At 41.5% G+C, this 22,942-nt stretch overlaps 1 protein-coding gene across 1 annotated transcript in view; it reads left to right on the forward strand.

Annotated features, from left to right (window-relative positions):
* Positions 1-2,249: 2,249 nt before the first annotated feature.
* Positions 2,250-22,942, forward strand: part of srm (spermidine synthase) — a 30,187-nt gene continuing 9,494 nt past the window's right edge. The window contains exons 1-5 of the mRNA XM_072245090.1: positions 2,250-2,689; positions 12,876-12,996; positions 16,342-16,434; positions 19,679-19,832; positions 20,898-20,981. Coding sequence (XP_072101191.1) covers positions 2,559-2,689; positions 12,876-12,996; positions 16,342-16,434; positions 19,679-19,832; positions 20,898-20,981 — 583 coding nt within the window. The 5' untranslated portion in view covers positions 2,250-2,558. The remainder of the gene's footprint in view (positions 2,690-12,875; positions 12,997-16,341; positions 16,435-19,678; positions 19,833-20,897; positions 20,982-22,942) is intronic.

The raw sequence follows: 22,942 nt of genomic DNA on the forward strand, positions 1-22,942 counted from the left end.
GTTCCTGGGTGTCAATGTCTCTGAGGACCTAACCTGGATGCAACATATTGATGCAGCAATAAAGGCGGCAAGACAGTGGCTATATTCCATTCAGAGTTCGAGATTTGGTTTGTCACCTAAAACACTCGAAAACTTCTACAAATATATTGTGGAGAGCATTCTGTGGCTGCATCACATCTGGCATGTGGAGGGGGGAGGCACAAGATCGAAATAAGTTGCAGAAACTTGTAAAATTCGTCAGATCTATCAGTCTCCGTAGCATCCAAGATATTTTGAAGGAACAGTTCCACCACCCAGGACATGCCCTGTTCACACTGTTACCATTGAGAAGGAGGTACAGAAGCCTGAAGGCACTCACTCAGCGATTCAGGAACATCTTCCCCTCTGACATCTGATTTCTAAATGGACATTGAACCCATCAACACAGCAGGTCAGGCAGCATCCGTAGAAGCTACCAGCCTTCTCCTTCCCACCCTCCCCCCACCTTCTTTAAAGGGCCTCTGCCCCTTCCCTCTTCAGTCCTGATGAAGGGTTCCAGCCCGAAGCGTTGACTGATCGTTTCCACGGATGCTGCCTGACCTGCTGCATTCCTCCAACGTGTTGTGAGTGTTGCTTTGACCCCAGCATCTGCAGAGCATTTTGTGAACCCATCAACACTACCTCCATTTTTCTGTTACTTCACACTGCTTAACTTAACCTCCTGTTTAATAGACAAATATATATATATATTAGATTAGATTAGATTCAACTTTATTGTCATTGTGCCGAGTACAGATACAAAGCCAATGAAATGCATTTAGCATCTGACCAGAAATGCAAAGAATAGTGTTATTTACAAAATAACTGCGAATAAAAGAAATGCTACAGCACACAAATATAAAAGTACTGAGACAGTACAATATGGGTGCAATACTGCTTAGTGCTGTGATGAGAGGTTCAGCAGTGTCACAGCCTCAGGGAAGAAGCTCTTCCTGTGCCTGCTGGTGCAGGAGCGGAGGCTCCTGTAATGCCTACAGGATGGGAGGAGAGTAAAGTCCATGGTTAGGGTGAGATTCATCCCTGATAATGCTTTTCACCCTGCCCAGGCAGCATTTATGGTAGATGTTCTCAATGGTGGGCAATATATATTTTCTATATCATATATTTCATTGTATTTCACGTTGAGAATTTCCTTCCCACCCTCTGTTAATACTGTTTGACCTGCTGAGATTCCCCAACGTTTTTCTGTGTTGACCCTTCTCTATCTGACCGATTTAAGTGTCTGTCTAAGTGGCTCTTAAACACAGGAGCTGTATCTGACTCCCATCAGCTTCTCTGGCTGCCGCTCCCTGTGTAAAATAAAAATCCCCTCTGATCCTTTGTATGGACTCCTTTGGATGTCCTCTCGTTTTTTTTTATATGCCCCAAGTGCCCCTCACTGATCTTGCCCCCCAGTGCCCCTCACTGATCTCGCCCCCCAGTGCCCCTCACTGATCTCGCCCCCAAGTGCCCCTCACTGATCTCGCCCTGAAGTGCCCCTCACTGATCTTGCCCCCCCAAATGCCCCTCACTGAACTCGCCCCCCCCAAATGCCCCTCACTGAACTCGCCCCCCCAAATGCCCCTCACTGAACTCGCCCCCAGTGTCCCTCACTGATCTTGCCCCGAAGTGCCCCTTACTGATCTTGCCCCCCAGTGCCCCTCACTGATCTCGCCCCCAAGTGCCCCTCACTGATCTCGCCCCCCAGTGTCCCTCACTGATCTTGTCCCGAAGTGCCCCTCACTGATCTCGCCCCCCAGTGCCCCTCACTGATCTTGCCCCGAAGTGCCCCTTACTGATCTTGCCCCCCCAGTGTCCCTCACTGATCTCGCCCCCCAGTGCCCCTCACTGATCTCGCCCCCCAGTGCCCCTCACTGATCTCGCCCCCCAGTGTCCCTCACTGATCTTGCCCCCCAGTGCCCCTCACTGATCTTGCCCCGAAGTGCCCCTTACTGATCTTGCCCCCCCGTGTCCCTCACTGATCTCGCCCCCAAGTGCCCCTCACTGATCTCGCCCCCCAGTGTCTCTCACTGATCTCGCCCCAACCACTTCCTCCAGCTCACCTCTCACCGGCTGTCAGCTCTGCCCGGGCTCCCATCCCTCCGCTGCTCGCCGCTGCCGACCTAACGCCCCCTCCGTCTCGACCAATCCCGATCGCAGAAGTGAGGTTGCGTGGGCGGGGCTGACGGCGGATTGGCCGAGGCCGTAGTCAGTCTGGCGCCGGCTCTCCATAAAGCCGAGCGGCCCGGCGCGTGTGGTCTCCTGGCTCATCGTGGTGCGGCTGCGTTGCTGCCGGCGGGCGTGCGTGCGGGCGGGCAGGCAGGCAGGCGTCGGTGCCTCCACCGCAGGCAGGCGTCGGTGCCTCCACCACAGGCAACCAGAGCCGGCCGGTCGGCCCTGAGCTACCGAGAGATACCCGGCCGTCGGGCACCCAGGGATACCCGAGCAAGCCCGGCAGACACCGAGCGAAACCCGTCAGCAGGCCCCACAGGCACCGAGCGAACCTGGTCGGCGGTTCTGGAGCGCACCGGCATCCGGCAATGGACATCATAAAGAGCGGCTGGTTCACTGAGACCTCCACACTATGGCCGGGCCAAGCCTTGTCGCTGGAAGTGGAAGAGATCCTCTACCATCAGAGATCTTCTTTTCAGGACGTGGTTGTCTTCAAAAGGTCAGAAAATTCCAGCCGATTCTGGGAGATAACAACGTGTATGGCTCGTTTATAAAAAGGAAGGGAATGAAAATGTCCCTGTGAGTGGTTGTAGTAGATCAGCGCAGGTTAGGCCCGGTGCGAAACTGACACCCGGCCGGCCACCCGTGCAGGGGAAATCCCAACCTTACTAACGTGTCCGGAGCATTTAATCGCATCTGCTTTTGTGTAGCGCCACTGACGTGGCAAAGACGTGCTAAGGTGAGCGATATATCAAGTAAAATCTGGCACGGAACCCCCTGTTTGGGCTAGGTCAACGAAGTAGCGTCTTAAAAGTGGGAGAAAGGTATTTTTTAGTGGGTCTGGGGGTTTGTTCTAGGGTCGAGGGCCTAGATATCTATAACGATTGCCAGTGGTTGCATTGGTTTGTCAGAGAGGTTGAAATCAGTGAAATAAAGTTATGAGAGCAATTATTAACGGAGGAGGGTAGGCATGGATTTAAACCTGAAGATACAGATAGAGCACCCCTTATCTGAAATGTTTGGGTAGGAATTATTTCGGATTTTGGGATATTTGGCTCTATATAAGGTGATGCCTTGAGGATACCAAATCTAAACAGAAAATCCATTTGCATCGCATATACTCTGAAGGTAATTTTGTACAGTAATTTTCTGCATGAAACAATTCTGTGTACATTGAATCATCAGAAAGATAAGCTGTTGCTACCACAGCAGTCCAGATGGACAGTTAGTGGCTATTTGACATCACTATCATTCCCTACTGGTAAGGAAAATTTGTCTTACACTTGTTCATCACACATATGTACTGATTCAGCTGTTCAGTGTTAGACTTTCATCAGCAATAATCTTGGCAAACTTATCAATGAATTGTGCTTCATCCGCCAGAAGTGGGATCTCAGTGGCCACTCATTTTAGCTCCACCTCCCATTCCCATACTGTCGTGATGAGACCACACTCATATTGGAAGAACAATACCTTATACTCTGTCTTGGTATTCTCCATCCTGATGGCATGAACATTGATTTCTCAAACTTCCAGTAATCTCTTCTACCTAAGTCCTTCACCATTCCCTCTCTTACCTTATCTCCTTGCTCACCCATCGCCTCCTCCCTTTTCTTTCTTCCATGTCCTTCTGTCCTCTCCTACCAGACTCCCCCTTCTCCGGTCCTGTATTTCTTTCACCAATGAACTTTCCAGCTCTTTATTTCATGCCTCCCCCTCCCATTTTCACCTATCACCTTGTGTTTCTCTCTTTTCTCCACCACCTTTCAAATCTAATCCTCATCTTTTTATCTCTCCAATCCTGCCAAAGGGTCTTGGCCCAAAATGTCAACTGTACATTTTTTTTCCATAGATGCTGCCTGGCCTGCTGAGTCCCTTCAGCATTTTGTTCTGTGTTGTCTGGATTTCCAGTTTCTGAAGATTTTCTCTTGTTTGTGAATGAATTTCTCTGCTGCTTCATGATCAAAAGACACTTTGTTGCCACAAATCTTTTACAAATTTAATACGGTATCTTTTCTTAAGTTTCTGAAACCAGCCTGCTGAATATTCCTTCAATTTTCTGTTCATCGTTGTTTCACGATCAGTATACCATTAAGCGGCAGGTGTTTGCTCCGATACTGATAAATCCACTCTTTCCATATACGATCAAGACTTTCATTTTTCACTTTATTCAGTGTTTTTCATTAACTTCTGCTCATTATATATGTGGGGTCACTTTTCAGAACTCTGTTGTTCAGTGACCTGTACGTCACCTGGGAGCATTCCCAGCTTCTTGTGGAATTCCCCATTTGTGAAGTCATGTCAATGTTCAAACATTATGGAGTTTGGAGGATTTCAGATTTTGGATAAGGGGTGCTCAACCTGTAATTATAAAATGTGGGCTTTGCTGACTTGGAGAACTGCTGGTACCACCAAGTTGTTAATGGACTGGAGGAGGTTAGAGAGGCAAGAATGTTGACATTTTAGCTTTGTCAGATTGTGTATCAGTGATGCCAGCAAATTTTCAAAAGGTAGTTGAATTGGATTTGAGACTAAGGGTGTGGGGTGGTAAAGTTTTGGATATCATACTTGTGTTTTATCGAAAAGTAGAATAGCAGTGCACCCATTAACCATCTCTGCCCTGTCTTATGTTAACTTTCATTTTGCTAGGTCAATTCATAATTTTGAGTCATTTCATAAGGTAGAAATAAATGTAAAGGCAATTGTATTCTAAAGTAAATTGCAATTCATCTTTGGGTTTTTATTCTGCCTTTAGTTAGAATACAAACAAAATATGTTTGAATTTGTCTAATCCATTGTGCTCAAACAAGTTCTTACATACCGTCATATACCAGTCATTGAAAGTGGGCATGCAGGTACAGCAGGCGGTGAAAAAGGCGAATGGTATGCTGGCATTCATAGCAAGAGGATTCAAGTACAGGAGCAGGGAGGTACTACTGCAGTTGTACAAGGCCTTGGTGAGACCGCACCTGGAACATTGTGTGCAGTTTTGGCCCCCTAATCTGAGGAAAGACATTCTTGCCATAGAGGGAGTACAGAGAAGGTTCGCCAGATTGATTCCTGGGATGGCAGGACTTTCATATGATGAAAGACTGGATCAACTAAGCTTATACCCGCTGGAATTTAGAAGATTGAGGGGGGATCTTATTGAAACGTATAAAATCCTAAAAGGATTGGACAGGCTAGATGCAGGAAGATTGTTCCCAATGTTGGGGAAGTCCAGAACGAGGGGTCACAGTTTAAGGATAAAGGGGAAGCCTTTTAGGACCGAGATGAGGAAAAACTTCTTCACACAGAGATTGGTGAATCTGTGGAATTCTCTGTCACAGGAAACAGTTGAGGCTAGTTCATTGGCTATATTTAAGAGGAAGTTAGATATGGCCCTTGTGGCTAAAGGGATCAGGGGGTATGGAGGGAAGGCTGGTACGGGGTTCTGAGTTGGATGATCAGTCATGATCATACTGAATGGCGGTGCAGGCTCGATGGGCCGAGTGGCCTACTCCACCTATTTTCTATGTTTCTATAAGATATAGGAGCAGAATTAAGCTCTTTGGTCATTAAGTCTGCTCTGCCATTTCATCATTGCAGATCCATTTTGCTCACCGGCCCAATCTCTTGGCTTTTCCCCATATCCCTTCTTGCCCTGACTAATCAAGAATCTGTCAATCTTTGCCTAAGTGTACCCAATGATTTGGCTGGCCTCCACACCCACTTATGGCACCAAATTCCACAGAATCACCACTCTCTGGCTAAAGAAATTCTTCCTCATCTTCATTCTAAATGGATATCCCTCTGTTTCAAGGTTGTATCCTCAGCTCTTAGACCCCCTACCATAGGAAACATTCTCTCCACATGTACTCTGTCAAATGTTGAAAGGCCTCAGTAGGTTTCAATGAGCTTCCCCCCCCCGCCCCCCATTCTTTTGAATTCCAGCGAGTACAGGCCAAGAGCCATCAAGTGCTCCTCATATGATAAGCATTTCAATCCTGGAATCATTTTCATGAACCTCCTCTGAACCCGCTCAAATATCAGCACATCCTTTCTCGGATAAGAGGCCCAAAACTGCTCACAATACTTCTAAGTGTGGCCTCACCAGTGCCCGATAAAGCTGGAATATTACATCCTTGCTTATATATTCTAACCCTTTAGAAATGAATGCTAATGTTGCATTTACTTTTCTCACCAATGACTCAACCTGCAAATTAATCTTTTGGGAATTCTGCTTGAGGACTCCCAAGACTCTTTGCACCTCAGGTTTCTGAATTTTCTCTCAAGATAGAAAATAGTCTGATTTTATGTCTTATCAAAGTGCATGACCATGGGACGCGGACCGGTACAGGGCCGCAAAGCATGTGCTACCGGGTCGTGAGGAAACGATATGAGTCAGCTGCACCTTTCCTCATTTCCCTGTCACGCACTGTTGAACTTGACACAGGGTTGCCAACTGTCCCGTATTTGCCAGGACATTTTGTATGTTGGGCTAAATTGGTTCATCCCGTATTTCCCCCGTTAAGGTAGAGCATTCATATGAAACCTTTCATGCCGAAATGGTGTGAAGCGAAGAAACAATTACCATTAATTTATATGGGAAAAATTTTTGAGCGTTCCCAGACCCAAAAGATAACCTACCAAATCATACCAAATAACATACAAAACTGAAAATAAATAACACTAACATACAGTAAAAGCAAGAATGATATGATAAATACACAGCTTATATAAAGTAGAAATAATGTATGTACAGTATAGTTGGGAAGATGAAGGCAAAACCGATTTGTGGGAGAAAAATTCAGCATGTACACGCAAGCGCACATCACGCATGTGCGCGCAGGTGCCCGCACAAGGCTTCATGGTCATGGTAGTCTTTCCTGGGGTAAAGTGTTCCGGGATTTGACTGCTACTTTTGTCCCTTATTTGGGAGTGAGAAAGTTGGCAACCCTAACTGTAAAAGACATGTTAAGGTGAGTTTAACTCTACTTGAAAACCCCCTGCCCCCTGGTCGGCCGGTCCACAAGAATATTGTCAATATTAAACTGGTCCACGGTGCAAAAAAGGTTGGGGACCCCTGCTGTATTGCATCAGCCACTTCTTTGCCTATTTTCCTAATCTGTCTTAAGTCCTTCTGTAGTGCCTCTGCTTCCTCAACACTACCTGCCCCTCCACCTAACTTTGTATTGTTCACAAACTTGGCCACAAAGCCATCAATTCCTTCATCCAATTGATTCCAATTCTCAACTCTTTCTCTCTAGTCCAGGAAATTTGACCTTTAACTGTACAGCTAGCTCCTTTCAGAAGTTACTGCATCTCTTCATCTCTAAGCGTAGTGAAAAGTGATATTCAGCAGTGATTTCTTTAAAATCTGTTAACGTTTTCTCATGCTGCCTTTTGTCCTTTTTCTATTTACGTTGCATTTGTATTCTGTTGTGTAGTTTGAAACTGTTTATTCTGCTTATTCTTTTATAATCCTTCATCATTATGTAGCCTTAACAAATCTCTTTATTTTTTGTTTAAGAGCTCCAGCTTTCCAGCGTTTCATGCAATGGTGCTGTTTTAATGTTGAGGTCTAATCTTGTAAATGTTGACACTCCCTTTAAAGGTTTGAATTGTATTACTCCAGCTGAGGCATAACCAATGTTTTAATCAGCATATCGTGTAGCTGACTTGCCATTGTCCTCACTTAAGCCACCAATCTTTGGCTTTTAATGAGTGGTCTTGGTTTGTTGCACTACTTTTCAAGAACTTGTATACATACACCCAGATTTTAATGCCCTAGATTCATTTTAGAACTGGAGTTTTCCCCCATTTTAGCTGTTGTATGTCAGCCCACATAAGTCAGTGCGAAATGAGATCCTTCTCAAAGTTTATTACATTTGTGATTTGTCATCACTGCATACCCATCCAGTTTATCAGCTATTATGCATTTAATCCAAAGTAGTCAACTGAGAGCAAATGAATGAGATTTTTTTTAAGAACTGCATTGATTATAACGTTCTATAGAAAACAAATCTTACACCCATGTAGCACAGAAACACGGCCAATTGTGTCTGTGCCAGTCACCAACTTCCATTTACACTTAATTACTTACTCCTGTTATGCTTCTGGTAATTTGGGTTCTCCATTTCTCTCTGTCCTTGGCCATCTCTTCTCTGGTGTGGTTCAGAGTCCTCATTTCTGCCTCTATGTACTACACCAAACTGTTTTTAGTCTCCCATATTTAATCCGCCCTTCAGGGGTCCAATGAAGGAAGGTCTGTCTTAATGGAGTTGGCCTTTCTTCTCATCATGTGCCATTTACACCAATCTTGCATTAAGCCCCATTTTTAAAAATTCTTCCCTTTAATTTCCCTCAGATTCTACCACTCAGCTACAGGGGCAGTGGCAGTTTATAATGGCCAATCAACCTACCATCCTTGCATCTTTAAAATATGGGAGGAAACTGGAGTATTCTCTGAGGCTACGTCCACACTAGACCGGATAATTTTGAAAACGCCGGTTTTGCGTAAAAACAATAGGCGTCCACTCGAGGCGTTTTTGAAAATACCTCCGTCCACATTAAAATGGGTATTTGGGCGAATCTCCTCCTACTGGGCATGTGCAGGACACATCTACAGAAAACAAGCGAAGAGGAAACGGTATACTTGGCGCATGTTTGTCCAGTTACAGACTAGAAAAACTTAAAAGGAAATTGCCAAACAACGGACAGCTGTTGGCTCTCGCGCAGGAGGACTTAAAACTAAAACAAACAAATACTGGAGCGTATGGAGGCAACCGACAGGGAGTTCACAGACAGTATGACCCGGCTGACGACGAACATTGAAAAACTGACTAACTCTGTTGCAGAGGGATTTGCAATGATGAGGAATATGATGGCTCCCCCCCCCACCCCCCAAGTACTTTTCACCACCACAATACCAGCTTCACAGCCACTACAGTAGCTACACATATGGACACACAGACCCCCGGGTGGCCCCACTCCCACAGAGGTGTCACCCTGAAAACATTTCCGACAGCCATAGTCTCTTCACTGATGAAAGTGACAACAGGTTTTTTAAAACCTCCGGTTACCCTGTACACACTACAACGCCCAACCGGTGTTTTCAGATTTAAGTGTTTTAGAAAAGCTCAGTTTTCAGGGGAGGAAAAGGCCGTTTCAGTGTGGATGGAGAGTCAAAACGAAGAGAAAAAGCTTCGGTTACGGATTTATCCAGTCTAGTGTGGACGTAGCCTCAGTTACTGGCTTCACATCTACACCCAGCATCATTGCTGCAGGCAAACAGTGTTGTCCTGTAAACAGTGCTAGGATGGGAAAGCAAGCAATTGTCACTATTGTGGAAGTTACTTCAGATTTTGAAATCCTTTTGGGGAGATCATCTAGACTATGGACATGTATTGAAATAGATTTGATTCCAAAGTCTTTTGCCAAAATGTTTTACTTTACCAGTGGCTTACCATTGTTTATTGCTGCTGATGTGAATGAGCTCCGATACGATACAGCGCACATGAGAAGTATTAACGTTACAATATGTTTGTGCACTTGCATTCTGTTTAGCGATTAGTTGTGGCAAATGCTGGGGAGTAGGGATGGAGTGTGTGTGTGTGTCCCACACCTTGAGCACATCTTAAATTATTGCTTGATCAAACCATGTGTTCTTCCTTCAGTGTTGTCCCATCTATAATATCCTTATTTGAAACAACAGTGATAGAACCTGGGTTTCTTGACCGTGCACCCTGTTTGTAATCTGTCCTGCTGATCTTACTTTCAAACCATTTCAACTTGTTGGCCTGTTTATTCTCTGGAGTATAGACCAATCAATATGAAGCTCAAATGTTCATGACTCTGAATATTTGAACATCAATATCTTGTGTATATACAAGAAGCTCAGAAGTAGATGGAAGTGCACTTTTGAGAAAGTTCCCAGACTTCACTGGAGACAGACATTGTCTCCAAAAATTAAGAATTTTTAATTCAAGTGTGTGGTCTATTGTATTCCACCCTTTACGTTGACCCAGCATCAGGAACAAAGTAAATAAGCTTAAGAGACAGATCTCTTCAGATTTTGTGCTGATGTTCAATTTGAATAATGCATGTATTTATTAAAGTTTGATTTCTGTGGTATTAATTACCTCGTTTTTCTCTTTCCACTGATTTCTTCCTATACTTGGCATGCTAATTTGTTCACTGTCACAGATAATAGCTGAATCAGCAGAAATATTCCATAACTGTTTATTTGCCAGTTCAAGCAGTATTCACAGTACATTAAAGAGTAGATTTTTACTGACAGTTATTTAGTACAGTCTTTCTTTCCTGCAACAAACCTTGTGTTGTTCTATTGATTTGAGGGAAGGGTGAGGAGGCAATTAACATGTAAAACTATTATAGGATCAAGCTTCAAGAGGAGCAGAAGCAACACCCAAAATTTTGGTTGTAAGGTTTTAGATGGGGTAGAGAAAAGAGAAGGGTGGCTTTGAGGGTGTGATGAAAGGAGCAGAAATATCTTTGAAGAGGTTTTGTACCATTCAAGACAAGTGAAACAAATACAAATACAGATAGCGTATGAAACACCCTGGTTTCCTTGGCTGTGTAAGTCTAGGGGAGACGCTCTCAAGTCCCACCAAACTCATGAGATTGAGACAGCTCGTCCCACCCCAAACCCTGGTTTGTGTGGATGCTGTGTGATTTGCTCCCCTGTTACAAATTAGTACCACAAAATAACAGGCAGTGCACTGCATATGATGAAAGGAATGACATTTAAAGATTCAAAGGTACAACTTACTATCAGAGAAATGTATACAATGTACATCCTGAAATGCTTTTTCTTTGCAACCATCCACGAAAACAGAGTGCCCCAAAGAATGAATGACAGTTAAATGTTAGAACCCCAAAGTCCCGCCCCAGCTCCCCTCCCTCCTGTGCGTAAGCGGCAGCAAGCAACAATCCCCCTTCTCCCCCACCCCACCAGCAAAAAAAAAGCATCGGCACCCAGTATTCAACATACCGCAGGTTCTCTCTCTCCCTGATAAGGGAGAAAGAGGTGTCTCCAATTTCCCACCGAGCGGGAAGACATAACAAACAACTCGCTGGTTTACGATGATAAGAGGCTGAAAGCAGAACAGAGCTGCTAAATGAAACCTACAGCATAACAGTAAAGATGTGAACCAGGGCTTTACATATATCTGGTAAGAGAATTGCTGCTTAGCAATGCCACACCTCCACCTTTTTTGCCTCCCTGCCTGTTCTTTTTAAAACATCTGGCACTCATTCATGCCCTTGAGTCATTCAAGTTGTTGTAATGGGCACCGCATCATAGTTCCATGTTTTGATCCATGTTCTAAGTTCATACGCCTTGTTTATGATACTCCTTGCATTAAAATACACATCTCAAACCATCGGGTTGAGTGCATCTTTGCTCTATCATCTGCTTATCCTTCCTCTCAAACTCTCTACAAGCTGTCTCTACTTGTGCGCCAACTGCCCCATCCTCTGCCTCTTCACTTTGGTTCCCACCCCCCTGCAAATCTAATAGCATTGGCAAACCTCCCTGCCAGGATATTGGTCCTTCTCGGATTCAAGTGCAACCCGTCCTTTTTGTACAGTTCCCAATGATCCAGAAATCTGAATCCCTGCCCGCAGCATCAATCCTTCAGCCACGCATTTATCTGCCACCTTATTCTATATTATTCTATTCCTATACTCACTATTGCATGGTACAGGCAGCAATCCCAAAATTACTACCCTTGAGGTCCTGCTTAGCAGCTTCCTTCCTACTCCCACTATTCTGCTTTCAAGACCACCTCCTTTTTCTACCTATGTTGTTGGTAGAACAGCCTCTCACTGCTCACCCTCCCTTTACAGGATATTGTGGAAGTGTTCAGAAACATCACAACCCCTTGGCACCTGGGAGTCAAACTACCATCCGTGTTTTTTTTGTGACACAGAATTGTCCATCTGTATCCCTAACTATAACATCCCCTTCTGAGCCACAGTGCCAGAGGCACAGCCATTGTTTCTTCCCCTGGGTAGGTTCTCTCCACCCCCCCCCCCCCAACAGTACTCAAATCGGAGGAGTTAAGGTGAAGTTAATAAGGTGAAGAAATAAGGTGGAGTTATTGTTAAGGTGAAGGGCCACGGGGGTACTCTCCACTACCGGACGTGCTCTCTTCCCTCTCCTGACAGTCACATACTTATCTGTCTCCTGTGGCCCCGATGTGACTACTTGCCTGTAGCTCCTATCTATCACCTCTGCACTTTCCCTAAGAAGGCAAAGATCATTGAGCTGCAGCTCCAGTTCCCTAACTCAGTCTCTAAGGAGCTGCAGCTCGATGCACTTGGCACAGATGAGACCATCAGGGAGTCTGGAAAGTCTCATGGATATCCCACATCTGACACAGAACAGAGAACTGGCCTTGCAGTCATACCCACTATTATTAAGTTAGAAGGAAAAAGAGATATGAAAATAACTTATCTCCTTACCTCGCTGAAGCCCAGATGAGCCAAAGCCCTACTACTCTGACTCGTGCTACTCCTATGGCCGCTACCTTTTATCCCCGACAAGCTACTGCGTCTGCGCACTTCTCCCAATCGAATCGCCTGCGAAAGAAACTGCTTGCTTATTGCACACATTTAGATTAAAGTCTATTGTATTCTCTTAAAATTGATAATTAAATTATTGCTTTTCTTCTGTGCAGCAAAAGCTATGGTAATGTGTTGGTGCTGGATGGTGTGATACAGTGCACCGAAAGGGATGAGTTCGCGTACCAAGAAATGATTGCAAATTTAACCTTGTGCAGCCATCCTAATCCGAAAAAGGTAAAGTTAAGACACATTTTACTTGTCAAAAGCTTTGGGTAATGAAAATGTCTCCTAAACTTGGCATTGATTTTAAGAAAGTACGGGGGGAATTGGAGAACAATAAGTTGCTAAGATGTGATGGCCTGCCTCAAGAAAATTCCATTGTTTCTTGAACTGTTTTCACAGTTTGGAAAGTGGTGAGTATAAATCTGCTATTTAAGAAATGATAGAAAGAAAAATATTGAACCTTGGATCAATTAACCAGAAAACTCTGGTTGAAAAAGCTAATATATTTTATTATGGAAAAGGTACCAGGGCACACGAGGGGGAACAAGATGGTTAATAACAATTTTTGAAAGGGTAATTGTGTCTCTCAGCTTTGGTAGTTTTTGAAGTTGTACATAGCCTGATGAGGGGAAATCAGTAGATGTTGGATATCATGACTTTCAGAAGGCATTCCTTAAAGTGCACATGGAAAATAGTTCAACAAAAAATTCCCCATTTCTAAAATAAAATTGGAAAATATTAATTATCACTTGCTGATGATGACCTGTTGATCATTGTAGAAGGAAACACCATATTTACCAACTGTCTTAATGATACTGGCAGTATGCAAGACCCATTGCACTAGATCCTTTTTCACATGGCACTGCATGGAACCTCGTCATATGGAGTCTATAGATATCAGAATTTAGAAAAATAAAAAGTGATTGCATTGAAGTATACAAAATCATTACAAAACTTGGTAGAAACAAAGCAGAAGTAATTCGGCATATAGGTGTGCCCAGAAACCTGATGTCAAAGTAAAGACTGGCAATTCTCAGAGGGGGTGTGGAGAAATTTCTTCACTTCAAGGTCAGTAATATTTGAAATTCTATACTCGTGGTTGTCGGTAGTCAGATTTTTTGATATTAGGAGAATCAAGGGATATTGTATTCATAAAGTGGTTCTGAGGTCGGCTGTTATCTTATTGGGTAGTTGCAAGAGGCAAAATTTAAATCTTAAATTGTAACAGACTAACCCTCAATATTGATCTTGCTTGTATGATTTTGCGGTTTAAAACAAGTCAATCCACACTACTAAATGTTCACTAGATGTTTTGAGAATATACAAGATTCACTAAACCAGTTGAAATTTGTCTATGTAGAGCAATGAATTGTTGGTATTCCAAAATATTGAACATTTGGTTTGGTGCATTATCTTCCAATGGTGTCTATAGTGATCCTGTCCTCTAGCTGCATCTTACTTTCCAATTGCCCAAATTATTTCATGCTGTTTTTGATGCAGAGTTTCTTTAAATGTGGCCTTTTTTAAATAATGCCAACACAATAAATAGCTTTTGACTGATTGCATATAATAAGCATGTTAAACACATGAATGTTGTTGTAGTTGATTTTCTGACTGCCTACACAGTATGCATTTTATGCAATATGTAAGATATACTTTTGCTTAAAGATAGTCATAGAGCACAGAAGCAAGCCCTTTGCCCAAATGGTCAATGCCAACCTTGATTCCCATCTAATCTAGTCCCATTTGTCCAAGTTTGGCTCATATCTCTCCAAATCTTTCCTATCCAAGTCTTAATGTACCTGCAATGACCCATTCCTCTGGCAGTTCATTTCATAAACTGACCGTTCTAGGTGGGGGGGGGGGTGGAGTTGTCCTCTGGTTTCTATTAAGTTGTCCTAAAATGCTCCCCCACTGACACCTCAGTCACGGGTCCAGCTTCTTTTTCCCAAGGGTAGGTCAAGATATGCCCTCTCCCTAGAGCCTTCAACATATTGCCTAAAGTAACTTCCCTGAACACTGAACAAATTCCACCCCATTTAAGGCATCTTGAGTTGTATTTTTTATGTAACTGTATGTTTACTGCTATCTTGTATGTACGATATGACTATTGGTACTGTGTTTTGCATCTTAGCCCCAGAGGGATGCTGTGTTGTTTGGCTGTATTTATGGGGATTTGTGTAAGGTTGAATGACAATTAAACTTGAACTTTCTAGGGAATTGTGGTCAGATGCCTTGCAATTCCTGTACCAGATGGTGATGCAGCTGGTCAGGGCACTCTGTATGGTCTTCCTGTAAAAATTGATTAGAATGGGGGTGGGGTGGGGTTTTGCCTCACTCACCTTAATCTCTTCAAGAAGTAGAAACACTGCTATGCCATCTTGACAAAAGGATGTTGAGGGACCAGATGAGGTCGTCTGTTATATGCACTCAGAAATTTGGTGCTTCTAACTCTATTTGCAGAGAAGTCCTTTATGTGCAGTGAGGAGTGGTTATCCTGCACCTTTCTGTGCTCCACAATCAACTCTTTGGTCTTGTCCATGTTGGGACTCAAGTTGATGTGCTTGTTCCATTCCATCGGTTGCTCTGTCTCCTCTCTGTCTGCTGTCTTGTTGATGAAGCCAACCAGAATAGTGTCATCAGTGAACTTAATGATTCAGTTTCAACTGCATCTAGCAATACAGTCATGCTTCAGTGGCATGAACAACGGCAGGCTGAACACACACATTTATAGAATATCTTGAGGAGTGTGGACATCAGTAAGATATTCTCTATTCAATGTAATACTTTTAAATTGTAGTTACTATTCGTGGCTATCCTTTGAGGTCAAGGATGATGGTCTTCGTCCTGAAGAAGTGGCCAACAGAGCGAAGATGCCTGTGCGTGTATTTGTTTAACATGTACTTGATGTTGCACTCCAAGAAGCTCACAATACTTCACAAATCAACCAACTGATTCCAACGGCATGGAAACCACGATGATTGGAGCTGATGGATTTGTTGCAGCCTTTATCTGCCTTCACAGCCATTGAGTTCGAAGTAACTTCGTCCATCTGTTCCACCGTTGAGGTCTTGGTTGGATTGTTCTTTGTCAGGGACCTCGCCCTGGACTTTACCACCATGGGTGACCCTACCAGGAGCATAGCTCCAGGCGGCATTGCTCTCAGGATCACAGGACCACACAAGCTTCTCCACCATGACAAGGTGACAATCCACGGAGAAGATTATAATTACTATTTTAATATGTAATTATTATTATCACTTAAGAAACCACCGAAACTAATTTCTTAGCAGAGGAACACAAATAGCATTGTCAAATGACCGGACTTTTCTGGTGATTGAGGGATGGATTTAGATTGGGGGAAGATAAGAGAACTTTGAATTGTTTCATGGAATCTTATGTAAATACCTGAGTGGGGATTGCTTCATTAGAGCATCACTTTGCCACTAGTGTGCACAAGTGCAGTATTTTTCAGGAAAGTTATGCCCACAATTTACTAAAGTTGCCTTTTTGTGTATATTCTTAAATGTGATTAAAATATTTTGTAAATACTGTTTGTTTCTTGTTATATTTTAGGTGCTTATAATTGGTGGTGGTGATGGTGGAGTATTGCGAGAAGTTGTGAAGCATTCCACCGTGGAGTCTGTAGCACAGTGTGAAATCGATGAGGTAATGGGAACACGTCCCTTCATGTGGATTACATTTTGAATATCTTTAATGGGACTTGGGGATTGCACAGTGGTCCAGAATTTACACTCACTTATGCTCCCCACAAAGATACAGTAGTTTTTGTGCCAAGAGTTTCCGGAATTTTATTATCTGGGAGACATCTGTTCACAAGGTTCCTTGGTGGCCATCAGCTGATGTCATCAAGTTGGCTGAACAGTGGATTCATTTAAAGAATATACGCAAGCAGCAAACTAGGAAGCAATTTTTTAATAATGTGCCATACAGGAATCTGTAACCTTAAGTGTTCTAAATGGCTATAAAGTTTAGAGCACAAGATTAAATTAAAAATTGAGATACAAGTTATTTTGAAATGTACAGGGGCGTTATGATGAGCACAGACAATTAGACTGGGGTACATAATTACTGCTTAGCGAGCCATGAGTTAATTTGCAAAAAAAAAGTCATAAGTGAAATTTTCAGTATTTTTGCTTTTGCAGTGGACTGTGTCATAAGATAGTTTAAAGGTAAGTTCCTTAATGATTTCAGCTCCATTTGGATGGAAATGACATCAGTACAATCTATTGCTGGTTATTTGATCCATGCCAGTGTTTATGCTCCTATAAAAGCCTCCAAGCTGCTTCATAATCTCGTTAACGTGTCATTCTTATGCCTATTCCTTCACTTGTTATCCAGCTTAGAACATACTATTTGCAGCAGTTATTATGTGGTATTGAATTCTACATTTTTACCACTGAGCTAGACAATTTCCTCTGAATTTCCTGCTGAGCTTACTTAGAATGAATCATATGACTGACTTATCTTATTGCAGAGGTCTTATTGGTTATACAGGTGAGGAAAATTGGGAAAATAAGGTTAATGAACTTGAAATAATTTTGCCTTATAGTACTATGGAAATGAAATCCATTAATGATCTAACTTTACATGTGAAGCAGCATTCACAGCTGTTGCATTCCCATAGAGCTTTTTCTCAGTCTTGTTCTTCTTTCACCTGTTCCTACCTGGCTTGGATGTTTCTAGCCTTTTCTGATTTTATTTCATGTTTCCAATATGTGCAGTGTTTTGGATTTTTATTCCCAAGAACCTACTGGTTGTTCAGTCAGTTTTCTATTGTTCATCATTCCTTGTGTGGGTGGATGGTAGTCAAATCAGTTGGAAAGACAAATAGCCTGCTATGTTATAAGAAGATATAGAAATATAACATAAATCAACAAATTACATCTGATTTCAAGAAAATCATTTATTTTGATCAAATATCAAAACCTACCTGTCTCGTTGCAAAATGTTGAAAAGCTTCACTGGATCCTATGCAAGTTGGTAATTTGCTTTGCTATAACACTGAATTTACTCGCATTAGTTATCCCAATCAATGTGTGACAATCTTATTGTAAGGAATAATTAACCTGGAGTGTAGAAGAATGAGTGGTAATCATATAGAGGTATTTGGCTGAGACTAGAACTAGAGGTCATGGATGCAGGGCAAGAGGTGAAATATTTCAGGAGAGTCTGAGGGGGAGCTCTTAACTGTGAGTTTGGTGTGAGCATGGAATGAGCTGTCAGCAGAAGTGGTTGATGCAGGAAATTTGGATAGAAACATGAATGAGAGTGGTGTGGGGAGCTATGCTCTGGGTGCAGATGAGCAGAAGACCAACCGGAGTGGGCTGGATGGGCCAAAGGACTTGTTCCTGTGCTGTGGTGCTCTTTGACTATAACTCTATAGCAATGAGAAATAGCTGTTAATTATAGTGGTTAGATTTCTGATGCTTATAAACATGCATTAAGTACGAAAGCAAGAAGCTATGATGAATCTCCCTAAACAGCTAGTAAAGCTACAACTAAAATACTCAATTTTTAATGTTCTGTTTCAGGAGGATAAGATCTTGTAGAAGCTTGGGAAAAGATAGTCTTAAAAAGATCCTTGAGTTGTCCCCAAGTTAATTAGAAAACGGATTGTTCTTGTGTCAAAGAAAGTTGAGAAGAGATTTGATAAATAATTAAAACTAAGTGGAAGCTATTCACATTGGTAGATGAGTTGTAGGGGGTGAAGATTAAAGTGTTTAGCAAAAAACCTGTAGACAACCAGAGAGAAAGTAAATGTCACTGCCTGAGAATTGTGAAAGCGGAAATGATTGTGATTTCAAGAAGAAATTATGTAAGTAATTTATTTTTCACTGTTGCAGTTTATTTAAATGGTTCAGAGATTGAATGAAAAGCTGGGATGGGTTTGATGTGCTGAATTCCTGCATTCTGTATTGTATGATTGTGATTCCATAACCTGCGCTTTGGTGGGGGCAAGAGGGGGGATATTCAGCATGCATAGATTTCTATTTGGGATAATGATTATTATATAATAAAGGAACTTTTCAGATATTATAAAATGTATTACAGGTATTTTATTTTCTCTAATATAAAAATAGAAAATGCTGGAAGAACTCAGCAGGTCAGGCAACATATGTAGGAAGAGTAACAGAATTAACCATTGAAGTCATTTTGGTGGGGGCATCTGAGTCTTTACAGCATTTTGTTTTTTGAATTTTTATTTTAGATTTCCAGCATTTCTATTTCTTTAATTTTACACTTCTATTTTCCTGTTGGTTTTGTAATTTGTATAGAGTGATAAGGAAGTTGCTGGATTAACTGTATTAAATGGTTTTCCTCAGTCTTCTACGTGGCTCGTACTCTGTACAGATCTACTTCTCTGTTACTGGTAACTGCATAAATTTTATCAATAAATTGAGCATATCAGGGCATAATTTCCATGTAATACAGAAATTGTTTTACAAACTGGTATGACAGAAATATTTCTGCACAGAATCTGTGTTCTTCAATGATCAATTAAACTGTTTGGAAGTGGTCCATTTTAGGTTATGATCATTAACTTTCTAATAAGTATATTTAATTCCAACCAAGCTGTCCATTTTCTATTTTTGAATTAATTTTAGTTGTTTTTAGTGAGAAGAACTGAGCTATTTGCCTTTCAAGCATATGTTATTGACTTCAGATGTTCCATGATCTAAAAGTCATTTTGACTCGGTCATGATATGAGTAGGATCTTTATTGATGAAGTTATTATCCCAACTTTTCCCACAGCCAGAGGCAAGTTCCTTACCATGCCCTGTTTTCTATTTGTTACACTGGCAAGATACTTACTATTTATTAAGTGAACATGTGACACTGTGGTACACTTGCATTACTTGAATTTTGAATTTTGTTTTTAAATCTTTAGGATGTAATAAAAGTCTCCAAACGATACCTTCCTGGTATGGCTGTGGGTTTCTCGAGCCCAAAGTTGAAACTCCATGTTGGTGATGGCTTTGAGTTCATGAAGGAGAACCAGGATGCATTTGATGTAATTATCACTGATTCCTCAGATCCAGTAGGTACGAATACTGAAGAGTCCAACTGGCAATGAGTGAAGATGAATGGCTGCTGGATTCCAGCAGCTTTCCTGAAGAAGTGGAAGTATTCTCAAATGTTTAAAGAGTGGATATCTTGAGAATAACACCCTCCTGATATTTGACTGCATCTCATGATCTTAACCGAACTTAATAAACTTGTTGATGAAAGGTCAATTTGTAGTTCTCTGGTCTTTGGACAAAAAATTATTTGGAAGAGCTAGGTTCAGAATATGGTAAATAAATTTAGGTCTGTCAGAATATTATTCTTCAGTTGAAATGTAGGATTTTAGAGAAAGCTCAACACATTTGAAAGTTCAGTTACTATTACCCAGTGGATGAGCCTACATTAGTCATTGGTGTCTATCATGCAAACTGCTTGTAATCATTGCCACAAGCTGTTCCATGCAATGATGGGTGTAAGATGGCACTTTATGTATTTTGTCCTTAGCTGATTGAACTGTCTGGTTCTAATTTACCATCATCTTTAAAACATTAACATATTAATTCAAAAATGTCTCCTTCCAGTCCTTTAGCCTAAAAGGAGCCCTTCTATTAATATGTAAATATTTCAGTAGAATATTGAGCTATGTCATAATGCAGAAGAGGCTTTATTCAAGTGCAGCTATGTACCTCTACTGCTCACAAAAATGGTCTGACTTTCGTGAGTACCAGTTTTTCTAAATTAGCCTGAACTTCTTCAGTGACTGTTACTAGTGGAAGCCTTGCATTTTATGTAAGCTTTGAAGGCTAGATGGTTACTGATTTATTGCTGATAGTCCATAATGTTTAGCACCTGTCATTGCACCCTTAATTCAGCTATTCTAGGAATAAATGCATTTTCCATTTCTCCACACCAAGAGCTTGTTAATTAAGGTCCAGTTATATTTACCAAATTACTAAGTGGGTGAAAGGGGCATGAGGTCAACTGTATAAGTATGAAATATGCTTGTAATTAATGATCTTTTTAATCTATGCACATCTTATTTGTTCTACTATCTTGTTAACTGATGTTCTTGCTCTTTTACTTTTCTTTCATCTGACTCCAAGGTCCCGCTGAGAGTCTATTTCAAGAATCGTACTATCGACTGATGAAGAATGCATTGCGTGAAGGTGGAATCCTTGGTGCGCAAGGTTAGAAGTTGGTATTTTTTTGCATATAGAATTTGTGCTTTATTATTGTTTCCTGATGCTCCGAATTTTATTTTTTCTACCTTCCAACTTGAAGTAGTGTATATAATTAAATCTTGTTTTCTTAATCGTATTTTCCTTAATAAACTATTTTTAAAGTTGTTTATCATGGGGATATGAAGCTGTTGTTTTAATTTCCATTTCACTTGGTAAATTAAGCTGTGTCACTGAGGCCAAAAGAATTATGTTTTACTGTAATGCTACAAGCAGTATTGTTTTATGGGCTTTGCCTTCAACTTTGTGCCTTGGGTGACTTTTATTCTATTCAACTCTGAGTGGTTCAAACCAGGTAAACTGGGTCACCCAGACACCGGGCCCAGATGATGAGATTATCTGACACAATAAACAGTTATAGTTTAGTAGATCATTAACAGAAACTTATTGTGTCCACATTCATTTCCTCTGATTAAGTTATCCCAGAGTAAGAATCAGTTTATCAAACAGTTCACAAAATAGTGGCTGCAAATGCAGTCTCACAAAATGGCCGCCTCCAGTTCTGTTTACTAATTGTAGTTCTTTCTGGCCACTGTCTCCCTCCTCGATACAAAGATAATTATCGTAAGATCAGTATCCTCCTCATGTTCTGTTGACTGCCCAAAGGACTGCCATGGACTTCCACTATAGGTGTGCAATACTTAAATTATATAAATGTGGAAGTAACATTTACTTACTGAATTTACACACTTTTTATACCAACAGTTACCTCTTCTGTTTTATAAGAGTGTCATCCTCTAAATTTTACACGTTTAGTCTTCTACCTTCTAAGTTGGTATACATTAAGCATTAAATTATCAACGTATATAAAATTAGTATTACAGCAGTATGCGATACTATTCTTACCCACAAATGTATTTGACAATTTGATACCCAATTCCAAACCTTACTTCTAATATTTGAGTACTCTATACTTCATTTGCCTTACCAGCATGTGCTTTAATTACTTTAGTGTGTTTACTGTATTGCCTCCTCCACAACATGTGTCCAGTCTGCAGTCAAGTGAGAAACCAGTGGCAACTCAGTAACAGCACAGTCCCACAAATATTGATCCTATTCAGTGTGTTGGATTGTGAGGTTCTCCTTTGTTAGCACGTCTACTGCTGGCTGAGACAAAGTTCATCTTGCAGATAGCCAGATCTAAAGTCACGTTCCCGATTGTAACATTGTGACTTTACAAAAGGCACTGTTTCTTTCCCTTGGCCACTGTTGCAATATAATATATCTGTCTCACCAATGCATATTGAAAGAAAGACTGATTATTCACAAGCAAAATAAACAATGAACAGTTGTCATAAGTACTGAAACTGCAATTCATAAGTTCCTCTGTATTGTCATTTGTTCTGGTGACCAGTGGTGTTCCCCTTCATGGCATCTTGATAAACCTTTCCCAATACCATTCACAACAATAATATGTGTTGGTGGGTTACTTAAGGGCATCCAAGTCTTCTATGATATTTGCCCAGATTGTGAACCCTATTCAAAAGATGTGTTAAATTATTTCCATGTGGAACACTACACCAACACAAAACCTTCCTTTCTCATTGTCACAGCTGCCAGTACTCTTATTGGTTAGTTTAAGACTTGTAAGGTGACACAAGGTTACTATTTCTGTGACCAATTCTTTTAGCTGCTTATCTGATACCCAGTTCGGTACTTGATATGCATCAAGTTGTTATAAATTTGTGCCAATCATGGCAGAGGCAACCAACTGGTGTATTTAGCACAAATATCAGTCTTGTGTGTTTTCCTAGTAGTGAGTTCTATGTGATCAATAATCAGGTTTGTTGTGTTTTGAAGGGGCTTTGGAAATTTAAGCAGGTCACTTGGGACACATATTGACCAACCTGATTAGTCTGTATCTGATCTTGATAATTTTCTCCATTAATATCCCATATTTTCTGCTGGAG

The sequence above is a fragment of the Mobula birostris genome, chromosome 27, assembly GCF_030028105.1.
Source record: "Mobula birostris isolate sMobBir1 chromosome 27, sMobBir1.hap1, whole genome shotgun sequence".
NCBI classification, from domain to species: Eukaryota; Metazoa; Chordata; class Chondrichthyes; order Myliobatiformes; family Myliobatidae; genus Mobula; species Mobula birostris.